Source organism: Talpa europaea (assembly GCF_964194135.1).
Source record: "Talpa europaea genome assembly, chromosome: 6".
NCBI classification, from domain to species: Eukaryota; Metazoa; Chordata; class Mammalia; order Eulipotyphla; family Talpidae; genus Talpa; species Talpa europaea.
The window spans coordinates 91,510,752-91,532,679 of record NC_140072.1 but is presented as its reverse complement, the minus strand read 5'-3'; the positions used below and the strand labels follow the sequence as shown (position 1 = coordinate 91,532,679).

Genomic DNA, 21,928 nt, shown 5'->3' with positions numbered 1-21,928 from the left:
TTTAAGAAACTATAAGAAAACTATTAGAAAAATAGAACATCAAACAAGCAAAAGATACTATACAATTTACATAATAAAAAACTCCTCTAACAAATGGCTTCAAGTTCAGTAGAAGAAAGTTTACTGGCGACCCCACAGTTCTCCAGGTTTGACAATGAACCAACCCTCGCTAGGACCATCAGCCTTGTGTTCCTTAAACCCACGGACATTGAAAGGCACAACTTAAGCAGGAAACTTAAATATATAATACAACTTCTCATGGGAAAATAAGTCCCAAGCTTAAAAGTTTGTCATCAAGAAACACAAAATTATATACTTTGTTAAGCTTAAAAGTCTGAATGCATCTTCCAAGCACGGCTTCCCGGCCCTGCTGGACATGCTCGGCCCTGAGAGAATCCCCTGGACGTCACAGCCACAGTCTCATATCCTGGGGGTTTTCAGGGCCATCGAGGCAGGTGCAGGGGGAGCTGGAGGGCTGCTGTCAACTGTGCCCCGAGGCGCTGGCTGGCTGCATATCCCTTGTGGAAGAGAACACTGCTGCTTAGTGACCAGAGGGACACCGGAGACTCGGGAGTATAGCAGACATGAAAGTTGACTTTTTTTTTTTTTTTGCCTGAAAACTCCATCCGACATCGTAATTGCCGTGATGAAATATAGAATGTAGCTTCTCACGCCACTGGATCAATAAAGCATTTCATTGCCAAAAAAGTTGACAGAACTCTGACAAAATACTTCTCTCTCCAAAAGGAGTCTTATGTACAATACCCTCATTGTGATGGCAATCATATACTTCAAATTACATATAACAAGTACACATAACACAGATTTAGCTCCACCGATGTTCACGCTGACGCTTCTGCTGTCATCACACCCCCACGCCCAGGAGTGTGGGTGAGCCGTAAACGCGCCTCTCCACCCAGCCACACCGTGACGGGCCTGCCATGGAGACCCTCACGCGGTTCTCAGGTATCAACATAACAGTTGGCTGACAGACATATACAAGTGGGATGTGCGCATCAGAAAGTATGGGTCCTGGGGCACCGCAAGCAGGTGTTTTCCTGTGGCAAGGCCCTCAGGTACCCATTAGCTCACTTGGCTGGGGGGGTGGGGTTTATGAGGCATGTCCATGCTCACCTAAGGAACCAGCTTCCCACCTGTAGTCAGTTCTGTCTCCACTGTCAGGCTAGAGGCCCTCCCGTGCATGAAGGTAAAACTTGGCCAGTTCTGAATGCCTCAGTGGTGGGGGCAGAGGGACAAGACCCCATGTAACCCCCTTCCACCCGTCTGAAGCTCAGCAAACGTGTGGCAGCAGTCCACTGGGTGGGATGCTTCATCCAGGGATGAACAGGCTGTGCCCAATGTGCAGAGGGAGTGTGGCAAGGCCTCGGGGGCTCAGGAAACCCGTGTGTTGACTCCCAGGGGCGCGCTGCAGGCAGGGGGCCCCGGTGTCCAGACCACCGCATCAGCACATCAGATTGTCACAGGATACTCAATGGAACAAAACCCAAAGTGGGGGTGGGAGAGATGTCCTGTCTCTGACAGAAGTCGAAGTTTCGCGTTCTTTCTGAAATGGCCTGGGAAAGATGCTTCCATCATTCCTTTCCCTCATTTTGGGAAAACAAATTGGTCAAAGTTGGGTTGAAGGGGTATGAACAGGTGAGGCCCCTTCTAGAAGGGGACTCATTCTCACCTGCCCACTGGGCAGCAGCTTCCCTGGACCCTGGACTTTTTCCCTTACCTCTCGCTTTTCAGGGACGGCCCCAGGGGTTCCCGTTTGCTTTGTGGGTTTTCACCAGATCATGGAAGCACGAAGAGCAGGTGTGACCGGAGACAGGAAGGGAGGCTTACTCACCACAAGTGGGTCTTTCCACTGTGAGTACCCAGTGCGGGGGCACAGATACAAGTAGACACAATACTCTCAAAGGGAGTGTCTCTAGAAATGTGGAATTTCTGACTATGTAGGAAAATATTGGCCAAGCCATGAAACTGAGAGTCCTATTCTTATCTGGAGGGTGGGGCTAAGGTTGGACTTACGAGGTGGGAAGCTGGCGGGCACTCTGGGTGGGTTTGAGGGCCAGGGGCGAAGGGTACGGTAAGCAGCAGCGCACTCACACTGTGGGAATTCCTGCGCACACCCTTCCTTCCATCACTGTCCTCACACTCAGAAACTCAGCCACTGTACAAAAGCTATTTTCAAAAAAGGCGCGGGGCCCACCAAACTGCCTGTCCTCTCCCACGAGGGAGGCTCTGCCTCCGCCGGGGCTTCTCCAGGAGCCCGGGAAACTGCCTCCCATGCGGTACACCCAGGATTTGGGCCGAGGACAGAGACACCCCTGTCAGGATGGACTTGTTCTGTGCAACACTGTAGGGGGAAGAAGCCCACCTTTGGCTCACAGAATGATAGATGCTGATAGCTGAAATGTCAACTGTAAACACAATCTCTTAGATGCTGTCTAACACACAAATTTCAGCCAGAAAGAGGCAGTGGGGGAAAAAATCTCCCCTCCATCATTTCTGGACCCCCTCTTTCCTGATGTGGAAAAACAACAGAAACATCAAGTAAACAGCTCCAAGGCCCCAAAAAGACAGCAGAGAACTAAAACCCAACAAAATAAGTTAATATTTATCAAAATATTTTACAGCACCAATCTATATAAATTTCAATACCTTTCTTTGGAAATCCAAGCTTTGGGCTCTGATGATCCTCCCTCTGGAACATTCACAAATATTTAGAAGTTTTTGGCAAGGTGACCAGAGTCTGGGACAAAGGCTGAGTCCTTGGCCATCCACTTTCCTTCCCTCCCTCCAGAGGATGAACCCAGCCTTTTGGCTTTTCCATTAATTCATGCATTTCTCTCCAAGAACAGTGTGGGGCAGAGGGAGGTAAGTGCTGTCAACTCATCACGCTTCCTTCCACCAGATTTGTGTCGAAAGCCACAGGGAGATGAAATGTAGCTAAGCTTTGAAAGCAGCATTTATATTTTCTGCAGTCCAAAATGTCTGTGTCTCTTACCTACCTTCAGTACAGGGGCCCTCCGGTCTCCTGAACGACACTAACTGGAAGACGTGGCCAGGCCCGCGTTTCCTCTGCCCTCCGCCCACAGGAGTGTGTGACAGCCGTGCGTGCTCCGACACGAGGGGCAGGAGTGTGCTGTGCACGGGGACACCAAGGCGGCCGTGGGGCTGATGGTGGCAGAGGGCAGGGTGAGACCCTCACCCATCTAAAATTCGCAGCATTCCGACAACATACATGAGAGAGAAAGCAGGATGACCCCAAGTTGTCTTGTGTGTGGGCCCCACATCTTGAACAAAACACCAATAGCATGGGGGTACATTATTTGGCCGCTTTTCAAGTTAACAACCTTAAGTGCCAGCTTAATTTGATGGAGTGATTCACAACCACTAACAGGAACTGATTTGATCACACATAAGACAGGGCCACAAAGATCATGTCATGGGTCAGAGTGACCATGAGGACCAGCCATTATGCCCTGAAATCTTAGAAGACCCAAGAACCTGACCCACAAGCATCAGAAGGCAAAATTTAACGAAGGAGAAAAACTGAGAGAAGAGGATTCTAAGCCCTACTATTGCGAGGCTGGTCCTTCACAAACATGCCATCATGTTCCAGTTAGGCAGGACACAGCAGTAGTGAGAGGCCAGAAGCAGCAAGACCCGGAGGGTCAGGAGGCAACTCGGCAGCAGGGGCCACAGGCACACACAGCTGAGAGCCAGCCTCCCCGGGCCATCAGGCTGGTCCCCACAGAGCACGCCCCTCTTCCTCAGTCCTGCTGCCAGCGTGTGCTGGGGCCTGTCACGGCCATGGAGCAAAGGTCCTGCCTGGAAAGGGAAGAAGAGTTGGGGCTGACAATTCTAACAACCCCTGACAACTCAGAGGGCAAGAGAGAAGAAAACTGGTTTTGTTTTCCTTTTTTAAGTAAACTGCTGTCCTTTGGCTCTGGGTAGAACTTCTGGAAATAGACTTGTTTCATGGTACTCATCTAGCGTCGGCTGTTTGGGGCTAAGTGTGGTGAGGGCTACATTAAGTGTGGAGTATGCACATTTCCAGTACTCGAAACAGTCCCAGGGGAGGAAGTCAGGACTCCCAAGGTAAGAAAAGAAGGTGACCTCCTTTCTACCTGAGGCCTCAGCTGGGTAGTGAGGCATTGACCTGGCGAGGAGAGGGGCAGAGCTGCTTTCGTGGTTTAAAGGGAAGTTGGAGATACAGTGGCCTGTCACAGTCCTAGCCAGGGAGCTGTCAGAGGTGGCTGGAGCCTGTGAGACCCCGCAGAGTGAGTCTGGGCAGGACATGTGAACCGGGGGCTGAGGCTGCAGTTCATGTGGTTGCACCTTCTGCTGCATCGGGGCTCTGTGGATGTGGGTAGCTCCTGCTGCACTGGTGGAGAGAAAGGTGCTTCCATGTCCCCCTGGGGCGTTCCTCAGGGCTGCTGCCACTTCTGGGGGTTGGGGCTCTGTGTCATTTGCAGTGGTCCAAATTGCCGTCAGGAGTCCTTGCTTGGCCAGCAGCCAGGGACGCCTCCACGCTGTGCCGCAGACCATAGCCAAAGTAGATGATGAAGCCTGTGGGCCAAGAGCAAAGAACAGGCCTGAGCAGAATGAGTGGGGCTCAGGGACTCTGGCAGAGGGTGGCCTCTCCTTGCCACCGCCCTGCCTGAGCCAGAGTAAGTGACCCTCATGGGTTGACTGCCTACATTTGGAGAAACAGCATGACTCTTCAGGTACGGTCAGCAAAGTTTCCTCTCTCCCATCTAGGTGCGAGCCAGGTGCACGTTTTCCTTCCAGAGAGCCTCATGCTACAATTCTTGAGCAGGGGGAGCTGCTAGGCTGGGGGCATCTGTCCCACTGATTACGCCCCTGGACTGGGTGCTCTAGGACTTGAGGGTCAGGACAGACATTCCAAAAGTCTCACTGTTCCCAGGCAAGGAAAGATTCCCAGCAGCACAGGGCTCCCCAGGTTCTTCATGCTGACAGTATCATCTGACAACTTTCTCTATGTGAGGGACTGTCAGAGCACAGGAGGTATTTAAGTCATCTGAGGATATACGGAACACAGGATTGTAGTTCCTTTCAGGGACTCCAAAGGTCTATGGGGAGCCCAGGAATCTGTGCTTCCATCTAACCTCCAGAGGCAGGTGAACAGGAGATCAAGCCAAGAAGAGATCAGCACTAAAGTGCAGGAAAGAACTGAAGCCCTGAAGCCCAGGAGGTTACAGCAGGGATGTTCAAGGGCAGGTGTCTTCCTCTCCTCAAGCAGGACAGTCTCACCTGCAGACCCCAGGAACAGCCAGTGGGCCAAGCACACCCCCACCCCATGCACAGATTGAGCCAGCTCTTCACTGTCGGGAGACATCGAACCACACACAGCCTAGACTCTGCAGAGAATGGGGCAGCAAAGTAGCCCCTGAAGATGGATGAGAGACAGGTACCTGCCACTTCCCAGGGCTGAGAGATTCGGCAGAAACACTGTCCTGAAGTTACTAATCTTATCAGTACTGAGGGGCAAAGGTTAAGGCCATCCCCTGGGTACAAAGGAAAGAAACTGACTTAAGTATATCTCCTCCAGGGCTGCCTGGGTGTCAGAACCCTGAGGAGAGCCGCCATGGTCCCATGCAGGGGCAAGGTGAGGTTGCAACACCCAGAGCCTCTCAGGCCCTTGGGTGCCTGAGGCTTAGCAGCCCACTGGAGCTGGTGGCCAGGCTAGGCTGGGGGGAGGAGACACTGTCCAGACTTCCCATTTGGGGTGAAATGAATTGGCGCCTTACCCACAGCAGAATTATAGCCTTATTCCTATTAACATCAAGTTCCTGCCAAGCAAGATAACCAATTCAGACAAGAGGCTATTAAAATGAAATATACCTAAAAGGGAGGGGAGGACCTACAACCTACTGTGGGGCCCGGATTATCTGACAGAAAACCGCTGACGACATGCATTTTCACATGCATGGAATCTGATATGAGGGGGGCTGGATGACAGTGGCCATCCAAGCAGGGAGCAGGGCAGACGAATGAGCAGCACAAGCCCCGAAGAGAGAGGCCTCTAAGAGAGGCCGCCACGTCAGATGCATAGGTCACTGCAAAGCCCATGATCCAACATACCTATCAGCATCCACACCGCAAACCGAATCCACGTGCCTTGGTCCAGCTGCATCATAAGATAGACGTTCACAAAGATGCTTAGGATGGGAAGCACTGGCAGAAAGGGCACCTGCAAAAAATGTGAGGTGGTGGTGGCATCAGATCTCTCAGTGCTCTTAAAGAAGGGGCTAGCAGGGCCTCCCCTGGTGGTGTAGCTGTTGAGCGCTGGGCTGCAAAGCTGCCCGCAGCCTCTGCAGCGCTGGTTCAATCCCCGAACCCCAGCGGGGATCCCACATAGTGCACAGACCTCTCCTGCTGTGCCCGCTGCTCCCCTCAGCAGTGTATTTTGTTGGTCTGCCTGCTCTGCTCCCCACTTTGGTGAATTCTCTCATCCGCCCGTGCTTCTGACTGTACCCAGTGCTTATATAAATAAATCAATCTTAAAAAAAAAAAAAAAAGAATGCTCGTAATATTTAAAAAAAAAAAAAGAAGGGGCTAGCAGTGGAACTTCCTCTTTATCTCTAAAATACAACTAAAATCAGAAGCCTTGGTCATCTCCCAAGGCTCGGCTAGGACGCCTGGATGGGCACTGACGAGAAGCGGCGTGAATGAGGTGCACTCCGCCGCCTAAGAGCCAGCAGCAGGGAGGCGACCTAATTCCTGGGTCAGCTCCTCTTTCAGCAGGCTCCATGTGTGCCCGGGGGACCCTGCCTCACACTCCCCTGAAGCTCACCAGCAAGTTATCTCCTCCGGACACCGAGGCCCGGCCGAGCCCACACAGGGTCAACCTCTCAGAGGGAGGGTCACAGTCAGTGGTGGACTAGGAGCTTTCCTGCACTTCTCTCAGGCCCAGCTGCTCACCTTGAACGACAGCTTGGTCTTGCTCTCAGGCTGCCTCCAGATGATGGCCGTGACCACAAAGCAGAGGAGCGCAGATCCCGTGAGCATGAAGATGGCCCACAACTCCGCTTTTATCAGAGCCTCCTTTCCAAGTACAGCCACAATACAGAAGGTGACGATAAACAGTGCTAAGAGAAAGAGTTTTCCTCAAATTCAGGTCTCAACGTTTCTCAAGTTCCCACAGATCTCCTCAGTTCTCCCCAAAACCTTAGAAGAGGAAAGCTTCAAGTCTGTAGGCATCAAGACAGATGCTTATCTCCCCTGGTAGCCCCCACACTTCTTCCACCCTCATGAACCAGAAACCATTCAATGTCATCAAGCAAGGCCTCAAAGACCTCACAGGAAATGACAGACTTACCTATGAGACTGGTTGAAATGTTCACAATTAGCCCAGAGAATTTAGAAGGTTCCATGTTTTTGGGTGAAAGCATGGTTTTAAAAGAAAATTGCTCTGCTTCTGGTAAAAAGCCTGTCTGGGAATCACTGGTGCTCACCAGTTCATTCTGGTCTACTTGATCTAGCTCATCCATAGTTCTGGCCATCTGGTATACCAGACTAGGCTGCTCTGGCTGATACCTGTGAAGAAACGTATAGCATGAGCAATGGAATATGTTTTAATGATGCAAAAAAGATATGCACTAACTCAAGTTCTTAGTAAGCTTTCAAATGTTACGTGGCCTAAGACACAAGGAATAAAATGGGAAGAAGGTGGTAAGAATGATGTATTCTCTGACCAAGCAGAAACAGAGGAAAGACCCAGGTGCTGGCCTTTTGCTCCTGCTTCTGGGCAACATCCTCCTTGGTGTCTGTTTTGGGACAACATGACCTCCACCGTGAGCCAGCCCAGAGGAAAGTCCTGAGGCAATTTCTCTTGCTCTGTGAAACAGGACTGGCCCTTGCATACTTCAGATATTAGGCCACTTTCAGCAAAACTATGGCTGTAGGGAACTAAAAGTAAAGACAGAAATAGAAAGCAATAACATCAGGATCCGATTTGGTGTGGAGAGCCAGAGAAATGTGTCTGGAGGCTGAGGGATTTGAGAAATTCTGTCTGCGTGACTTAATTGGATCAATTTATCTTAAAACTCCAAATGCCTTGAAGTAAATAACTCTATTGAGCTGGGTGAAGAATGAGCCTGTGGGATGATTTCCAAGACAAGTCACCTGCAAGTAAAGCATTCATTTTAAATGAGGTTCCTTATCTTCCCACCCAAAATGAAAAGAGCTCAAATCTTTTCTACCTGCTCTGAAAAAGAGTGCTTTATGAATTATTTTACATATAATCACTTCTAAGAGTATAAATGCATTTAACCATTAGTTGCACTAATTCATTTGTGCAACACCAATCAGTCAATGAAGAAAGTGGGAGGGCCTCAGAAAAGATTCCAGCATTGTGGCCACAGGAAGATCGGTGGTCAGCAAACAAGTTTTAGCTGATTCTATAGCCATGACCAAGACACGACCCCAGTTTTACACAAAATATTAACTGAGCAAACTAGAAATGGAATGGTGGTTTTACAAGTATAAAAAAACCTGGAAATAAGGAGGGCCGCGCTGGGAGACCAACACCGAGCGTCAACATGAGCACATGTTCTCATGATGACTTCTAGTTTGGGTTATTCCTGGGAGTGAGGAACTCGGAGCCCAGGAGTGAGCTTTGGGCGATAGGTACTAGGGCACCTGAGACACCAGGACATCAAGTCACAGGCCCAGAGCCACTTTATCACAGCTGCCCAGAGGGCTAGCCCACTCTGTATAAGGCTAAAAACAGCCTTGGCCACTTCACACCACATAATGGAACTCCTTTCTTCCTCCAGAAGCAGCCCAATAAAGCATCACCATAACCTGATTCACAAGTTATCATAATGACCTAGGTTTCTCTGGGTTCTCTTAATTGCCACCAGAGCCAGTCCCCAGTCCTATCTGTCCCAAGAACCTAGACCATGCTGAAATCATTACCTTAAGCCTTCAAAAATTCGGATCCCAGGGTCCAGACTGAACAGTTGGGACAAGAAGCTATCTATCCTCCCAACTTCTGGTCAGAAAAATTAGGGCACATGAAACAGGGAGGTGAGGCCAATACTGACTCTTTTCTAGGATGCTATTAACCACCAATGCCACCCTCTCCTTGGCAAGTTCCCGATGGAACAATTATCAACCTAAAAGGCTATAAACCATTCAACTGTTAAAAGGCTAACAGTGAACATCCATAATTCTGTTACAGCATCCAGAGATACTGTACCTACCGTAAGACCAACACACAAGCAGCCACCAAGGAGTAAGCCAGGAGAGTGCCAATGGACATGAGGTCCACCAGGTCCTTCAGGTCAAAGAGGAAGGCCATCACAGCTGAGGGGGAGACAAACATCAGGACACACTGATGTCAGACATCTACATATACTGACGTCAGAACCACCACCCACCCACGATCTAGGCCACTTGAGGAGTGCTTGCCTCCCCATCCCAACCCTTCCCATGAAATGACACTGCATAGAGGGAAGAAAAGCTCAGGATTAAGTGAATACATAGTGTTCAACATATCGTAACAATAGCATTTATATAAAAAGAGCTTTTATCAACATGACCTTTTTTGATCCTCAAGGCAACTTTGCAAACCATTTCTACACCATAGATGGGGAAAATGAAATTCAGACAGGTTGGGAGTTTTATCTAAGGTCACACAGTTAGTGAATAAGAAAATTAGGATCAAAACTAAATTACTGGAACTGGGGGACCAGTGTGACTTCCTCTACTCCAGGCTGAGTCATGTGCATCCACCCATCATCCACTGATCCATTCATCATGGATCCATCCATCCTTTCATGCGTCATCCATTCAGCACCCATTGGGAGTGTACCAGTCAATGGGTGGCAGGTATACACCATTAAACAGGACAAATCAGATAGTCCTTGGCCTTCATGAGTATATCAGCCCAAGACACACGCAGCTGTAGGCAACAATAATGAGAAGCAGAGGGAGGTAAGTGTGGTGCTCTGGGAGGACTCAGGGACTCCGAACACAGGCAGGTGAGTAGGGAAGCGGTGACTTCTGAACAAAATCCGTCCCTTCACCATAACCCCCACTTAAAAAACAAAAAATTGCAAGCAAAAATTCTTTGTAATATCTGTGAGTCTCTATGTCTATTTATGTGGATACGTTTATCAAGTTTCTTGTTTGAAAAATAATCTGGCTCTATCTACTTTGGGATATTTTCTACTCACTTGCAATCGATACAAGTTAAAAACCACAAACACAAAACCATTACTTGTCCACAAATATTTAAAGTTCCTAAAGACTACTGCTACTGAAAACAAATTTAAATTAAGAATTAATAGGATTAGGCCTTCAGATAGAACAGTTTCTAACTGTTCATGCCACAGATGCCTGCGCTCCTATTCACAGAGAAACTCGAGATAATTTCTCCCATGCGAGGTGATTTTAGGAAACCAAATACCAAATGTAAAGAAAGAGTAAGTCCTTGGTTTGGTGAATGCATGTACTTTTCAGTCACCTTAAAGATTATAGTCTAATCTCCTTTAATCAGCACAGGAAGGAAATTAAGGCCAGTTTTAATATGATCAAATTACATGTAAATACTAAAAACACTATTTCCAGTTCCTTAATCTCTTAAATCTATTGGTCATATTCTGACACGTGGTGTCCCTTACCCCTTCACTGCGAACACTCTCAGTAGTGTGGAATTTCACAATAAATTTGTTAAATGATGAAAAACTAGCTTTCTGTCACTATATAAATACATATACACAAATTCACCAAATGAGGCACAGTTTGCTAAAGGTGTAAATAGTATGTGTGCATCCACACACTGGGCCCCTCCTTTGCTTAACTAGGGGGCCCTGAAATAACACATAGCTCAAAAGGTTCTTTCTCCACCGATTCCACTGACCTTTTGGGTAGAATCTGTTATTTGATAAGACAAACCTCCTTTGAGGCTGCATCATTTATAAACTTAGGGTAAATGGCTTCCCCAGCAGTCCCCTCAATATCCCCTGGAGAAGAGGCAGCACATTTGGTAAACACTGTTCCTCAGGCACCCTCATTTTTCACAGAATTCATGACCTGTGCTACAAGGACACTCAATTTCCACTACTACCAAAAAAATCTGTCTTGGCTTGTATCATGCGAGATGTCTTTTCACTAAAGTCTACTCAAGAAAAAGTAAAGATAAAAGGTTTTGAAGGGTAGAGTGAGTACTGTACTGTCTGATGAGAAGAGAATAATAAAAAAATAATTCAATCTTTCTGAGAATTCCATCATTTCGTCTGTAAAACAGGTTTCTGCCTTTTGTTGAAGGGCGGTTATCTTACAATAAATCGGGTTTCAAGTGTAAAGGCCAAGTATGAAAAGACCACATACAACTTGTCACAGTAAAAGTCAAGCTATTCCTCCAGGCAGTAACAACTCAACACTTAAAATACTGTCCTATGACATTAGTTCCACTTCTTACCAGCAATGGCACCGGAGGTCAATGTGGCGATTATTGGTGTTTTTGTCCTCTCATTGATTTTGGCTAAAAATTTAAACAGCAGTCCATCTTCAGCCATGGCATAGATCACCCGAGGCATGGGAAACATAGAACCCAAAAGACTAGATGGGAAGAAAAAGCAAAATGCATTTCTTTCATCAGCAATAAAGGCAACCTAATGCACAATTCCTATTGAAAAGATGGAGCCTGAATCCTCACCAAGAACTGCCATTCTCCAGACTCGGGAAGTCCATGGCTAAAAGACTGGGAATCCCATAAACCAACCCTGGGAGAAGCACTCACTGCATGGATGCAGTGGAAGAGTGGGTGAGCAACACCTACCATAAACTAGCACGGGGTCCATGCCATAACTTTTATGGAAGGAAACCTTTGTCTTTATTCCTAAAACCATTTCTAGCTGAATCAAATGGAAAATAAAAGCATTCATGAAGCTTTCTCTGTGGTAAATCCATATTTAGCAAGTGTTTCCTGTTTACACAGGCTATAAGGAAATATTGAGGGAAAAATGTTTCTCATTAACAGGCACTTCTTTTTTCAAGGAAGCTTCTGCTTTATATCCAAACTAAGGACCAAAACACGGGGTTCCCAAGAGGTGGCCTGTTCCAGTGGCCAACAACAGGTACAGCAAGGCATTCCCTGGCTAAGCTGACGATGTAAAGAGTAGGCCCTGAGTTCTCTGAATAGCTACAACACAATCAGCTCTTGGGATGACGGTCAGCATTCACCCAGACCATTGTTTTCTGCTATGAAAGGACTGGCGTTAAGGTTCTCTTCCAAGGGAAAAAGAATACTACTAACAGCAAGCCCCTGTGGCACTTTCCACAGCCTCGTAGACCTGATGCTTTCCCAAGATGTCCAGAATGCACACCTGGTAGAAAGCGCGCAGAGAGAGCCGACAGCCACCGCATACTTAGCGCCTTCCCAGCCCACGTGCTTGAAGGCATCCGGAAGGGGGCTGTTCTTGTCCAGGCAGAAGTACGGCATCATGAGCGTGAGGGCGGCCGACACCCCAAAGTAAGCGATGAAGCAAATCAAGAGGGATGCCACGATCCCCACAGGGATTGCCTTCTGGGGGTTCTTGACTTCTTCACCTAGAAACAACAAGGAGTCGGCAAGGGCAAGAGAGCAAGAGCATCGCACAACCAGGATGCCCAAGGCCTGTCAGAACCCACCCCTCATGGCTCAGCCATGTGGGAACCAGGTCTTTGGGTTCCCAGGCTGAGTTGTGGCCTCGGTTACACAGACCAGAAGACCTGTAAGCCCTGGGATGGTTTCCTCAACTTTTACATCATTGTTCCGCTAAGGAGAAGGTGTGTTTCCTTTGGCAAAGAAAATTTGTGAGGCCCAATGGAGCCCAGCCCATTTTTTTTTTTTTTTTCTATGATGACAATAGTTTCATGGCCTCATTCTCCTGGATGATGCACAGATATACAATCAGCTTGCCGCCAACGCTGTCACTAGCATCCCCTCCTGCAGTACAAGTCAGTCACGTTCATGATGCAGAGCTTCCTGTCAGGCACTGCCAGTTGGGGAAGTGATAAAAGGGGGAAAAGATTAGCAGGAAGCTACAAATCTACACATTACTCATGCGTGAAACAGCAGCTACTGGCACTTGTCCACAGGAAAGAAAATAGTGACCCAAGGGTAAAATTAGCCCAGCTTGACCGAAAGCAGACTCCGAGAGCAGTGTGTGTAGGCAGGCAGGGTTACCTGTTGTGGCGATGCAGTCAAAGCCCACAAAGGCATAGAAGCAGGTCGCTGCCCCTGACAGGACACCAGAGAATCCAAAGGGCATGAATCCACCGTTACCAAATTTAGTGTTACTAGAAAAAAAAAAGGGGGGACACGATCAAAGACCACAACACCCTCCTGGTCCTGAAGAGAAGCCAGGCCCACAGTCACCCTGCGGTATGGCCACCGTTGGCTCTGGGGCTTTTGGACCCCCAGTGAGCAGTCCTGGAGACGAGCTGTCACCAGCTACCATATTCACACGCTATGAGCAACAAGCTCCCTGCTTTACATGACCTGGAGCCACAAGGCTGGCACTAGGCCCATCCCAGAACCAGCCTCTAAGTATTGACTTGGGAGGTGGGTAGGAATTGTGATACAGGTTGTCCAAGAGGGAAAAAGGAAGAAAAACCCAACAAGTCCCTGACTCCAGAAAATCCAAAGGGCATGAACCCACTATTACCAAATTTAGTGTTACTAGAAAGAAAAAAAAGCACAATCAAAGACCACAACACCCTCCTGGTCCTGAAGAGAAGTCAGGCCCACAGTCACCCTGCGGTATGACTGCCGCTGGGTCTGGGGAGGAGCCTCAGAAAGAACATGTGCTTTCAGAATAAGAAGTAGCCAGTCAGATGCAGCTGGCCCAGAACAAAATGCAAAAAATCTCCCAGAGCATTTAACCAGTAACTCAAATCTCAAAGCAAACATTTCCACAGACACCAAGGTTTAAAAAAGTACGCTGTTCTAAAACAAATAAACAGCACTCAAAGCACTCTTATGCATCCCTGTACACAAAGTCAGAGACGCCCATGAGGGTGTAGACCAGCACCCAGCTCGGGCACAAGGGCAGGGCTTGACATTCATCTGCTGAAGTGAAGGATGCAGAGGCAAAGCCACGGTTCTAAGCTCTGTGTCCAGGCTTAGAACAGCACTGCAGCCCCACACAGGCCCAAGCCCTATCTGGACAGCCCCAAATCCCCCCAAGTCTGATGCTGGCTGTCTCCAACCTCAGTCTGGATGGCTGTCCGCACTTCCTAATGTGACAGAGAAAACTGACACAGTATCCCAATCCTATAAACACTTATGTTGTTCAGGTTGGGTTAGCAACTCATTTCATCACATATGCTATCACTGGGATTTATCAATTTGCTAATAAACCACTTGGACCCAATTATTTTCTAATGAAGATTAAGCCTTGTACTGATTCCTAGAAGACACTCATATTTCTCAATTTCAGAAAGCGCCACTGGAAGTTAGTGCATGAAGAAGTTCCTAAATGTGGGGTGTAGGGCTTACTATTACCCCATGGGCTCACGTGGCATCATGTGTGTATACAACATGTACTTGTGTATTAAACACAAAATACAAATACACATATACTCGTAATTGCTTGTATTTATACAAATAAAAACTGAAAGTTCACACACACAAAAATAACAAAAATAATTACCTATGGGGGACTGGAGAATGACGTAGATATAGAAAAGAATGGGAATAAGATTTCTCTGTGTGTGCACTTTCACAATATTATATGAAACATATGAATATATACCTACTCAACAAATTAAATTCAACTTTTAAGTCTGGATGTTGCTGATCCCACTGGCAGAGTATTGATATAAAACAAGCACAAAGCCTATCCTACCAAGTCCAGATGGAAGAACCAGATTCCTGGCCCACTTCAGTCATATGCTCGACTGGGTGCTGCAGATGCTGATTTAAGAGAACTACATACACCTTTATCATGTGGATGCTGAATTTTGGGGGGTTTCCATCCCTACTGTCAGACACTGTCCAACAAAACTTTCTCAGGAGGTTACCACATAGTGTTGATGATTTACTCTTACTACGTGTGTTACCATCCACAAAACACTAGGTGAGAAAGCCAGAGGGAAGAGTAATCAGAGAAAGGAAGGTTCCAGTTGGACCGTAGGTTAACACACCCACCCAGACTAAGAGACAGCTTGACTCACAGGCTTCAAAGGGAACTTTCCAACCATCCAAGGAAAGGGCATCCCAAAATCACAAACCAGGGCAGTCAGAACTGCCTCCAAACACACTGAGCTGAAGCGCCTCCATGCTCTGCGGTTTGGTTGGGAAACGTTCTATTTCAGAGACAAGCAATTTCATGCAAGACTACGTGGCCTATTTCAGAAACTGAAATTTACAGCTGGAAAAAAAGGGAAAGAAAGCAGTTCATAGGTTTTAATAAAATGAAAGAGTAAGCTGAGCTCCAATCCCATGGCTCCACCTCTTGAAGTGACTGATTCACCCCCCTCACTGTAGTTCCCCCAGGGATGGGGGCAGATGTAATGGTAAGAGACCCACCCATGACAGCGGGGCCAGGCAATAAATGTCATTTTGTGTGGGAGGCCAGTACAATTCATCATTACTACCAGATAAAGTGTGAGCACTGATGAAAGAAAATACTAACGGCTGATACCAACAATCCTTCATAAATATAATAAAATTAAATCTCGACTTACACCCAGTAAACAAGAAGTTCCCTCAATATTTAATTTCTGACCTCTAAATAGCAACCAGTAAAACGGTCTCCAAATTTTTCAAAGTTTACTGTATTATTTCAAAGCATACTTTGAATTGGCTTTACTCCACCCTGAATTAATGGGTTCCAATAAACTTGGCATTAGTATGACTCAGGAATGTTTGGAAATAATGTATTAAAAGTCCTCATTTCTTTATAATAGAGTTTAGCCCCCTAAAGGAAGGGTTTTTAACTATTAACCAATAGCAGAGTTAGCAGAATTCCATGCCCTTAATTCAACAGTGTTCTGTTTGCATCCCATTGGGAAACTAGCCACGCATCAATACCTGCCCAGTAATGAGGCCACGGAAGGATGTGGCTGGCCTCCTGGCCCTTAGCCAGGGACCAGCTTGGCATGTGACCACACAGACCCTCCCCTCAGTGTGTGTGACCTTGTTTCTCAGCCTCCCTTGCAGCTAGTGGTGGCCACCTGCTGGATTCTGGCTAGAGGAAGGTGAGCAGAAGGTGCACGTGTCCTCCAGATCTGTTCTTAAAAGCACACTGTCCTCCAGACCCCTGTCCTTTCTAGGAGAGCTGAACCACTTCTGTGCCCATAGCCCTGCCCTGACCACAGAGATGAAGACAATGTCCTTGGAGATGACAGACCAGCCAACTGGGCATTTGGATCCCTGAAATTCCAGCAGACCAGCTGGCTAGCCAACCTGGACCGCTCATTTCCAGACATTCTTTTAAAGTCACTCTATGGCGAAGGGTCTCAATCAGGGCAGTTTAGCATTAAGCTGTAATTAAAATAGAATTGTAGACAAAATCTAACTCCCCATTCTCTACCCTGGCCTTCAAAGATTCACCTGAAAATCTGACCAAAGAGAAACATTGTATTTGTTTGGTTTCTGTTTTGTAGATAACCTGAGTATATAAAGCACAGGGTCCAGAGCTGGCTGAGACCTGCCTCTAACTCTGGGTGTCCTAGGCAGAGAAACATTGGGGATGACAGGACTATTATTTCTCTGGGCTGCCAGAGTGCAAGTAGAGAATAGGAGAAAAACAGTATTATTCTAATCAAAATTTGATACTTTACTAGTTCTGAAAACTAGTTCCACATATTTCTTCTGCCTTCTAAATTACTAATTACGGAGTATTACAGAGTATTTATATATATATAGATAAAGCATTTAAAAAATAGTGTTATCATCATGATATTGCAGAGAAAAATCCCTGCTAAATACAAAATCCCAAGGTTTGTCACGAAACAGAATCTGGAAAAATAGATTAATTTAGTGAGTCTGACAGTGTCCCTGAACTGGACACAATTTTGGAATCAGAATGAAAATGCTCTTTTCCTTAATGCCTACCCCTCTGTAATAGAAAGTATGGTCTATTTAAGAGAAACAAAAGGTAACATAAATTTCAAACAAAATATCCTCAACTACTTCACTGCCAAAAAAAAAAAAAATTCGAATTATATTCTCAAAAAAGGCACAAATTTTTCTACCCAATTACATTTCCCAAATACACATATATGTTAAGGACCAAATACGAATGAATTGTCATGTGGAAAGAGAGCAAACCACCCACTTGTTGAAGCAGATATGTCCGGAGTAGTTCCGGAAATCCTCCTCCGTGAGCTGCCAGTTTTTAATCGATCCCTTCACAAATCCTGATACCATTATGAAGCCCAGAACCAGAACATTCACACAAGTGAATACTTTGTTGACCATGGCCGACTCTTTCACACCAAGAGTTAAAAGTCCTGAAAAAGTGCACAAACAGAAAATTTTGTCTGAGCGTTAACCTCATACTAGGTAAGTCCTTCTGGGGATGGGGACAAGATGGTGACTTGAAAGAATCCAAGTGGTAGCAAACCCCCAAAGATTTCTGTGAGCCTCTGAGAATAGGGCTGAATTAATTATCTTTCTAGAGGCAGGGATCAAAATAACCAAAGCCCATGGGATATTTAACACACCTATAAGAGCTGGCCTTCCTCTGGAATTGAGGGAGCACCAAAGGACCACGGAGATCAGGGATATCACCATCAACCACCCACAGAAAGCGAGCCCCTCCCAGGGGACCAAGAGTGTGCTTCTCCCCGCACCCAGCCTCTCCCTCCTCCTCTCATTAAAAGGCATTTTGCTCAGTTTCTTGGTAGACAGGACTTTTTCAGAGGAGGGCCCTTTAGATTTACCTTGGGATGTTAGTAATCACAGCAGTGACAATTATCTGTGATTGTGGAACCAACACATACAGTTCCTCCTTGGACTCAATGCATGTAAAATACTGTCTAAGCTAGGAGATGGGTTCCCACGACCACTGTTTATGACTTGAGACTACTGACCGGCTGTGCATGCCTTTCATACACTGCACAATAAAAAATGTTCTCCAGAATAGATTGCATTCTGAAACAGACGTTAGAAGAGAATTGCACGATCAGTCACAGGCACATGCCATGTGCCACTGTGTTTTTTCTCCAGCATCCCTCCCTCCCGTGTTTATGACAATCTCACTGGTGCAAACTTATTTTCTGATACATGTTCCTGCCAGCTGGACCAGAAATACTGCTGAGACGGGTCTATGCGAGATGATTTCAATTACACGGTGTGGATTATAAGGCTTGTTGTTTTTAAAACTCATCCAAGCTAACCTCAAAGGAGAATTTATCTGTACTTCAGCTTCTTGTTTATATATTAAATGCCATCCTCAGGCTGAAACACAGATACATGTTACAAAGAAGCTGCCATTATCTGTGTTCATCTAATAGCTTGAATTTTTTAGTTCTGTAATCTCAACTTTGTCAGGAAATTTATTTAAAGGGTGTCCTGAAGGCTCTAAGGTATAAAACTACCCAAAACTTCTAGAACACCAGGGCATAAGTTAGTGTTCCAGATGGATCTCATTCCTCCATATGTCCCTGGTCAGTGAAACTCAATTTTTCCTTTCCAAATAGTCAGCCATTGAGTGAAAAGAATTTGTATTCCTAGGTCACCTGCATAAAAAGCCTGCAGTACTAACAAAATCTTACTCCACTATCAGTTACACAAATATCAAAGATTCTCCTTATTTAAATGATACAAAAAGGATATCTGCAATAATTACAAAAAAGAAAAGAAAAGAAAGTTGAGGGGCAGAGGAAAAAACAGAAAAGGATGAAATGAATTTAACGGGGCCAATCAGATACCTTACAGCTACCCCTCCCACCTAGTGTCTCCCTCAATGTACGGCTTTACCTGTTAAGATAAGAATTATAATCACGGCAAATATGTCTGGGTTTTCAGCCAGCACCCCAGGCGCATGCAGAGCCATGTGTGTCTTTGAGAACTCCCCTATGGGTTTGCCTATCAGCTCGTCAAATGTGGCGCTCCAGGCCCTCGCAACGCTTGAAGTACCTGTCACAAAACACAAGCACCAGAGTTAATATAAAAAAACAATTAACAGAGTATTTGTCATCAAGCTCAATGTCTAAAGCATCCATCAACGAATGCATGGGAATTCTGCATCAGCAGCATCCACCTGATTCCAGGATATGCAACAAGAAATATTAGTGTCAAGCCATTAAATGGTTTCACGACCCACTCACAGGTTTGAGCCTGCAGTGGAAAACACCTTACTAGGAAAGTTCCTTTTTCAAGACCCTCCCGGAGGCGGCAAAGCAGACAATAGCTGCCTCCCATTAAACACTGATCTCCGCTAAGAGGAGAACGGAGGATCCACACAGGACTTACCATTATCCATCTCAGGAATAGTCCCCTGCACACCCCAGGGCAGGCGCTAGCCAACTTGTTCACTGTGTACCTCGTACCTCAACATGGTCTCTACCAGCTGACCCACAGGTCACAAGTGCCTGGCTACCCTCCTTCTCCCCACAAACCCAGACACAAGGAGCACAAATGGATGCAGCTGTCCAAACAGCAACAATAGTCAATTGCTTGCTGGCTTTCTTTTAATTTGCATAAAGTTACTGCTTTTCCAGTGGTGTTTCTCAGGAAATATGGCTAAAATCTAGTATTTACACAGAGCATTTTCTTGTTTTCAAAGGAGGCCCTGCTGGTGACTACCATCTGGAGCACTCGTGAGGTCTCTCAGAGTGATCTGCAAAGATTCCCTTTGGTCTCACGCTACATCTTTTCCCAACAATTCAAAGATTGAACCACATTCCTTCACAAGAGCACAATCTGTTAAGAGCACAACCCAGAGAAGAAAAAGACCCCTGACTGCTGACAGTTCCCACCTACCCAGCTGAAGCTGGGGCTGCTCACACTTCCTCCCAGCCTCTCCACCACTACCACCATATGCTGAATCATGGCCTTAAAAAAAAAAATTTTTTTTACAGGTCAGTTTTCTGTAAAAACTGCCATCCCCGGGCCTCCCTGGTGGCGCAAGGGGTTAAGCACCGCACTATGAAGCAATCCGAAGCCTCTGTAGCATGAGTTCGATTCCCGGCCGGTCAGGGAGCAACCCACATGGCGCAGCAGACCTCTCCTGACTTGCCCGCTGCTCCCCTCAGCACTGTATTTCGTCAGTCTGCCTATTCTGTTCCCTGCTCTGTCTCTGGTGAATCCTCTCACCCTCCGCACTGCATCTCTGGCCTGTACCCCAATTCTTGTATGCATAAATAAATAAATCTTAAAAAAAAAACACCTGCCATCCCCTAAAGGTTAAAGCTGAGAATCATTGGTAGTAACAGGAGTGAGTCTCACACAAGCACACAACTCTGGGAGAGAACCCTTCATCGGTTGGTCTAGAAGCAGCAGGTGCTTCACTCTTTCGTTTTATGCCCAGGCAGACCCTCAGGAAATACAGAGGCCAATTTAAAATACTACCTCCCCACTTCAGGCTGCGTGAGCATTTGTAGTTAAGTTTTTGTGTCAATCTGAAGAAAACCATTTCTATAAATTTTATTCTCAAATGTTTACTACATACTGTTTTATAAGCAAAGAGATATACTGGATAAAAAATACACACTAATGTTCACAAGATACTAACAATGACTATAGCCTTGGAAACAAGCTCTTATTAGATAGTTTTCTTCTTCCTCCATTGTATCCCTAATATCTAGCATAATACCAGGCACAGAGGAGGCGCTCAATAATATTTGTTGAAAAAAATAAACGAGTAAGAATTAATTTCTCCAGGCTCTCAGATTGGGTCATTTCTACTTCTTTATGCTTTTCTATATTTGTAAAATTTTTCTGCATCAGTGACATATTATTTACTCCACTAATCAGGAAAAAAATACTTAAAGAAGCTGAATTCTCTGTAACCAATTAGAAATGTGCTATTGACTCTGTGACCATGGTGTTAAAGGACCTTGTTGGTCTGGCTGTCCCCACCAAGCGCCCGATGCACCTGCTCATTCAAACATGGGCACAAACACAGTCAGCTATGCCTAAAGGGGATGGGAAAGTGTACAAGATTGGGGAGAAGGCAGGAAAAAACAGATGTGGGGGAGGGTCTGGACCTCCTGGGACTCACCGATGATATAGGAGAGGATTAAGTTCCAGCCGGTGATGAAGGCCCAGAGCTCCCCGACGGTGACATAGCTGTAGAGGTAGGCTGAGCCCGTCTTGGGGACCCGAGCGCCAAACTCGCCGTAGCAGAGGCCCGCCAGCACAGAAGCCAGCGCGGCGATCAGGAAGGAGATGACAATGGCGGGGCCAGCATCCACTCGGGCCACTGCTCCAGCCAGGACATAGACACCAGCGCCCAGCGTGCTGCCCACCCCAAGCGCCACCAGGTCGAAAGTGTTCAAGCATCGAGAGAGCCGGCTCTCTTCGCGGCTGCAGTCCACCACCTTCCGCCGCAACATCTGCTGGCCAATGTTGAGTAGTACTTTACACCCCATTTTGCTTTTCCAATCTGCCAAAGGAAAAGAACACAAGCACTTACTGCATTGTAACTATCTGTTCCCCTGCTACCCTGCTCTCATAGCGCAGAGAGCTATGAGGTCCTCTACTATGAGGTCATTTGCTGCTAAAACGGCCGAAGTTTCCAAATTCTATTGTTGGTGATCAGAAAATTCACATATGGCTTCTCTTTTCTCAGGCTTAAGCCGAGCACCCAGGAGATCAATGTACTAGCTGACCTTCCTTTGAGGTCTGTGAGCTTCCACATTTATCTCAGTTCTTCTTAGCTGGAAAGCCTGTGGCGGGCAGAAATTATGTAGTATAGGAAACACACATTAATGGCATTGTTCCTGC

The 21,928-nt window shown here is 46.5% G+C and overlaps 1 protein-coding gene across 1 annotated transcript; it reads right to left on the bottom strand.

Annotated features, from left to right (window-relative positions):
* Positions 1 to 4,477: 4,477 nt before the first annotated feature.
* SLC7A1 (solute carrier family 7 member 1) lies at positions 4,478 to 21,573 on the bottom strand (the record flags this gene model as incomplete). The annotated part of the gene is made up of 11 exons (XM_084234354.1): positions 4,478 to 4,581; positions 6,118 to 6,226; positions 6,958 to 7,124; positions 7,355 to 7,572; positions 9,243 to 9,345; positions 11,465 to 11,604; positions 12,372 to 12,594; positions 13,214 to 13,326; positions 17,313 to 17,487; positions 18,959 to 19,117; positions 21,204 to 21,573. 11 exons carry the CDS (start codon positions 21,571 to 21,573, stop codon positions 4,478 to 4,480), a joined length of 1,881 nt encoding a protein of 626 aa, XP_084090480.1.
* Positions 21,574 to 21,928: the final 355 nt, after the last annotated feature.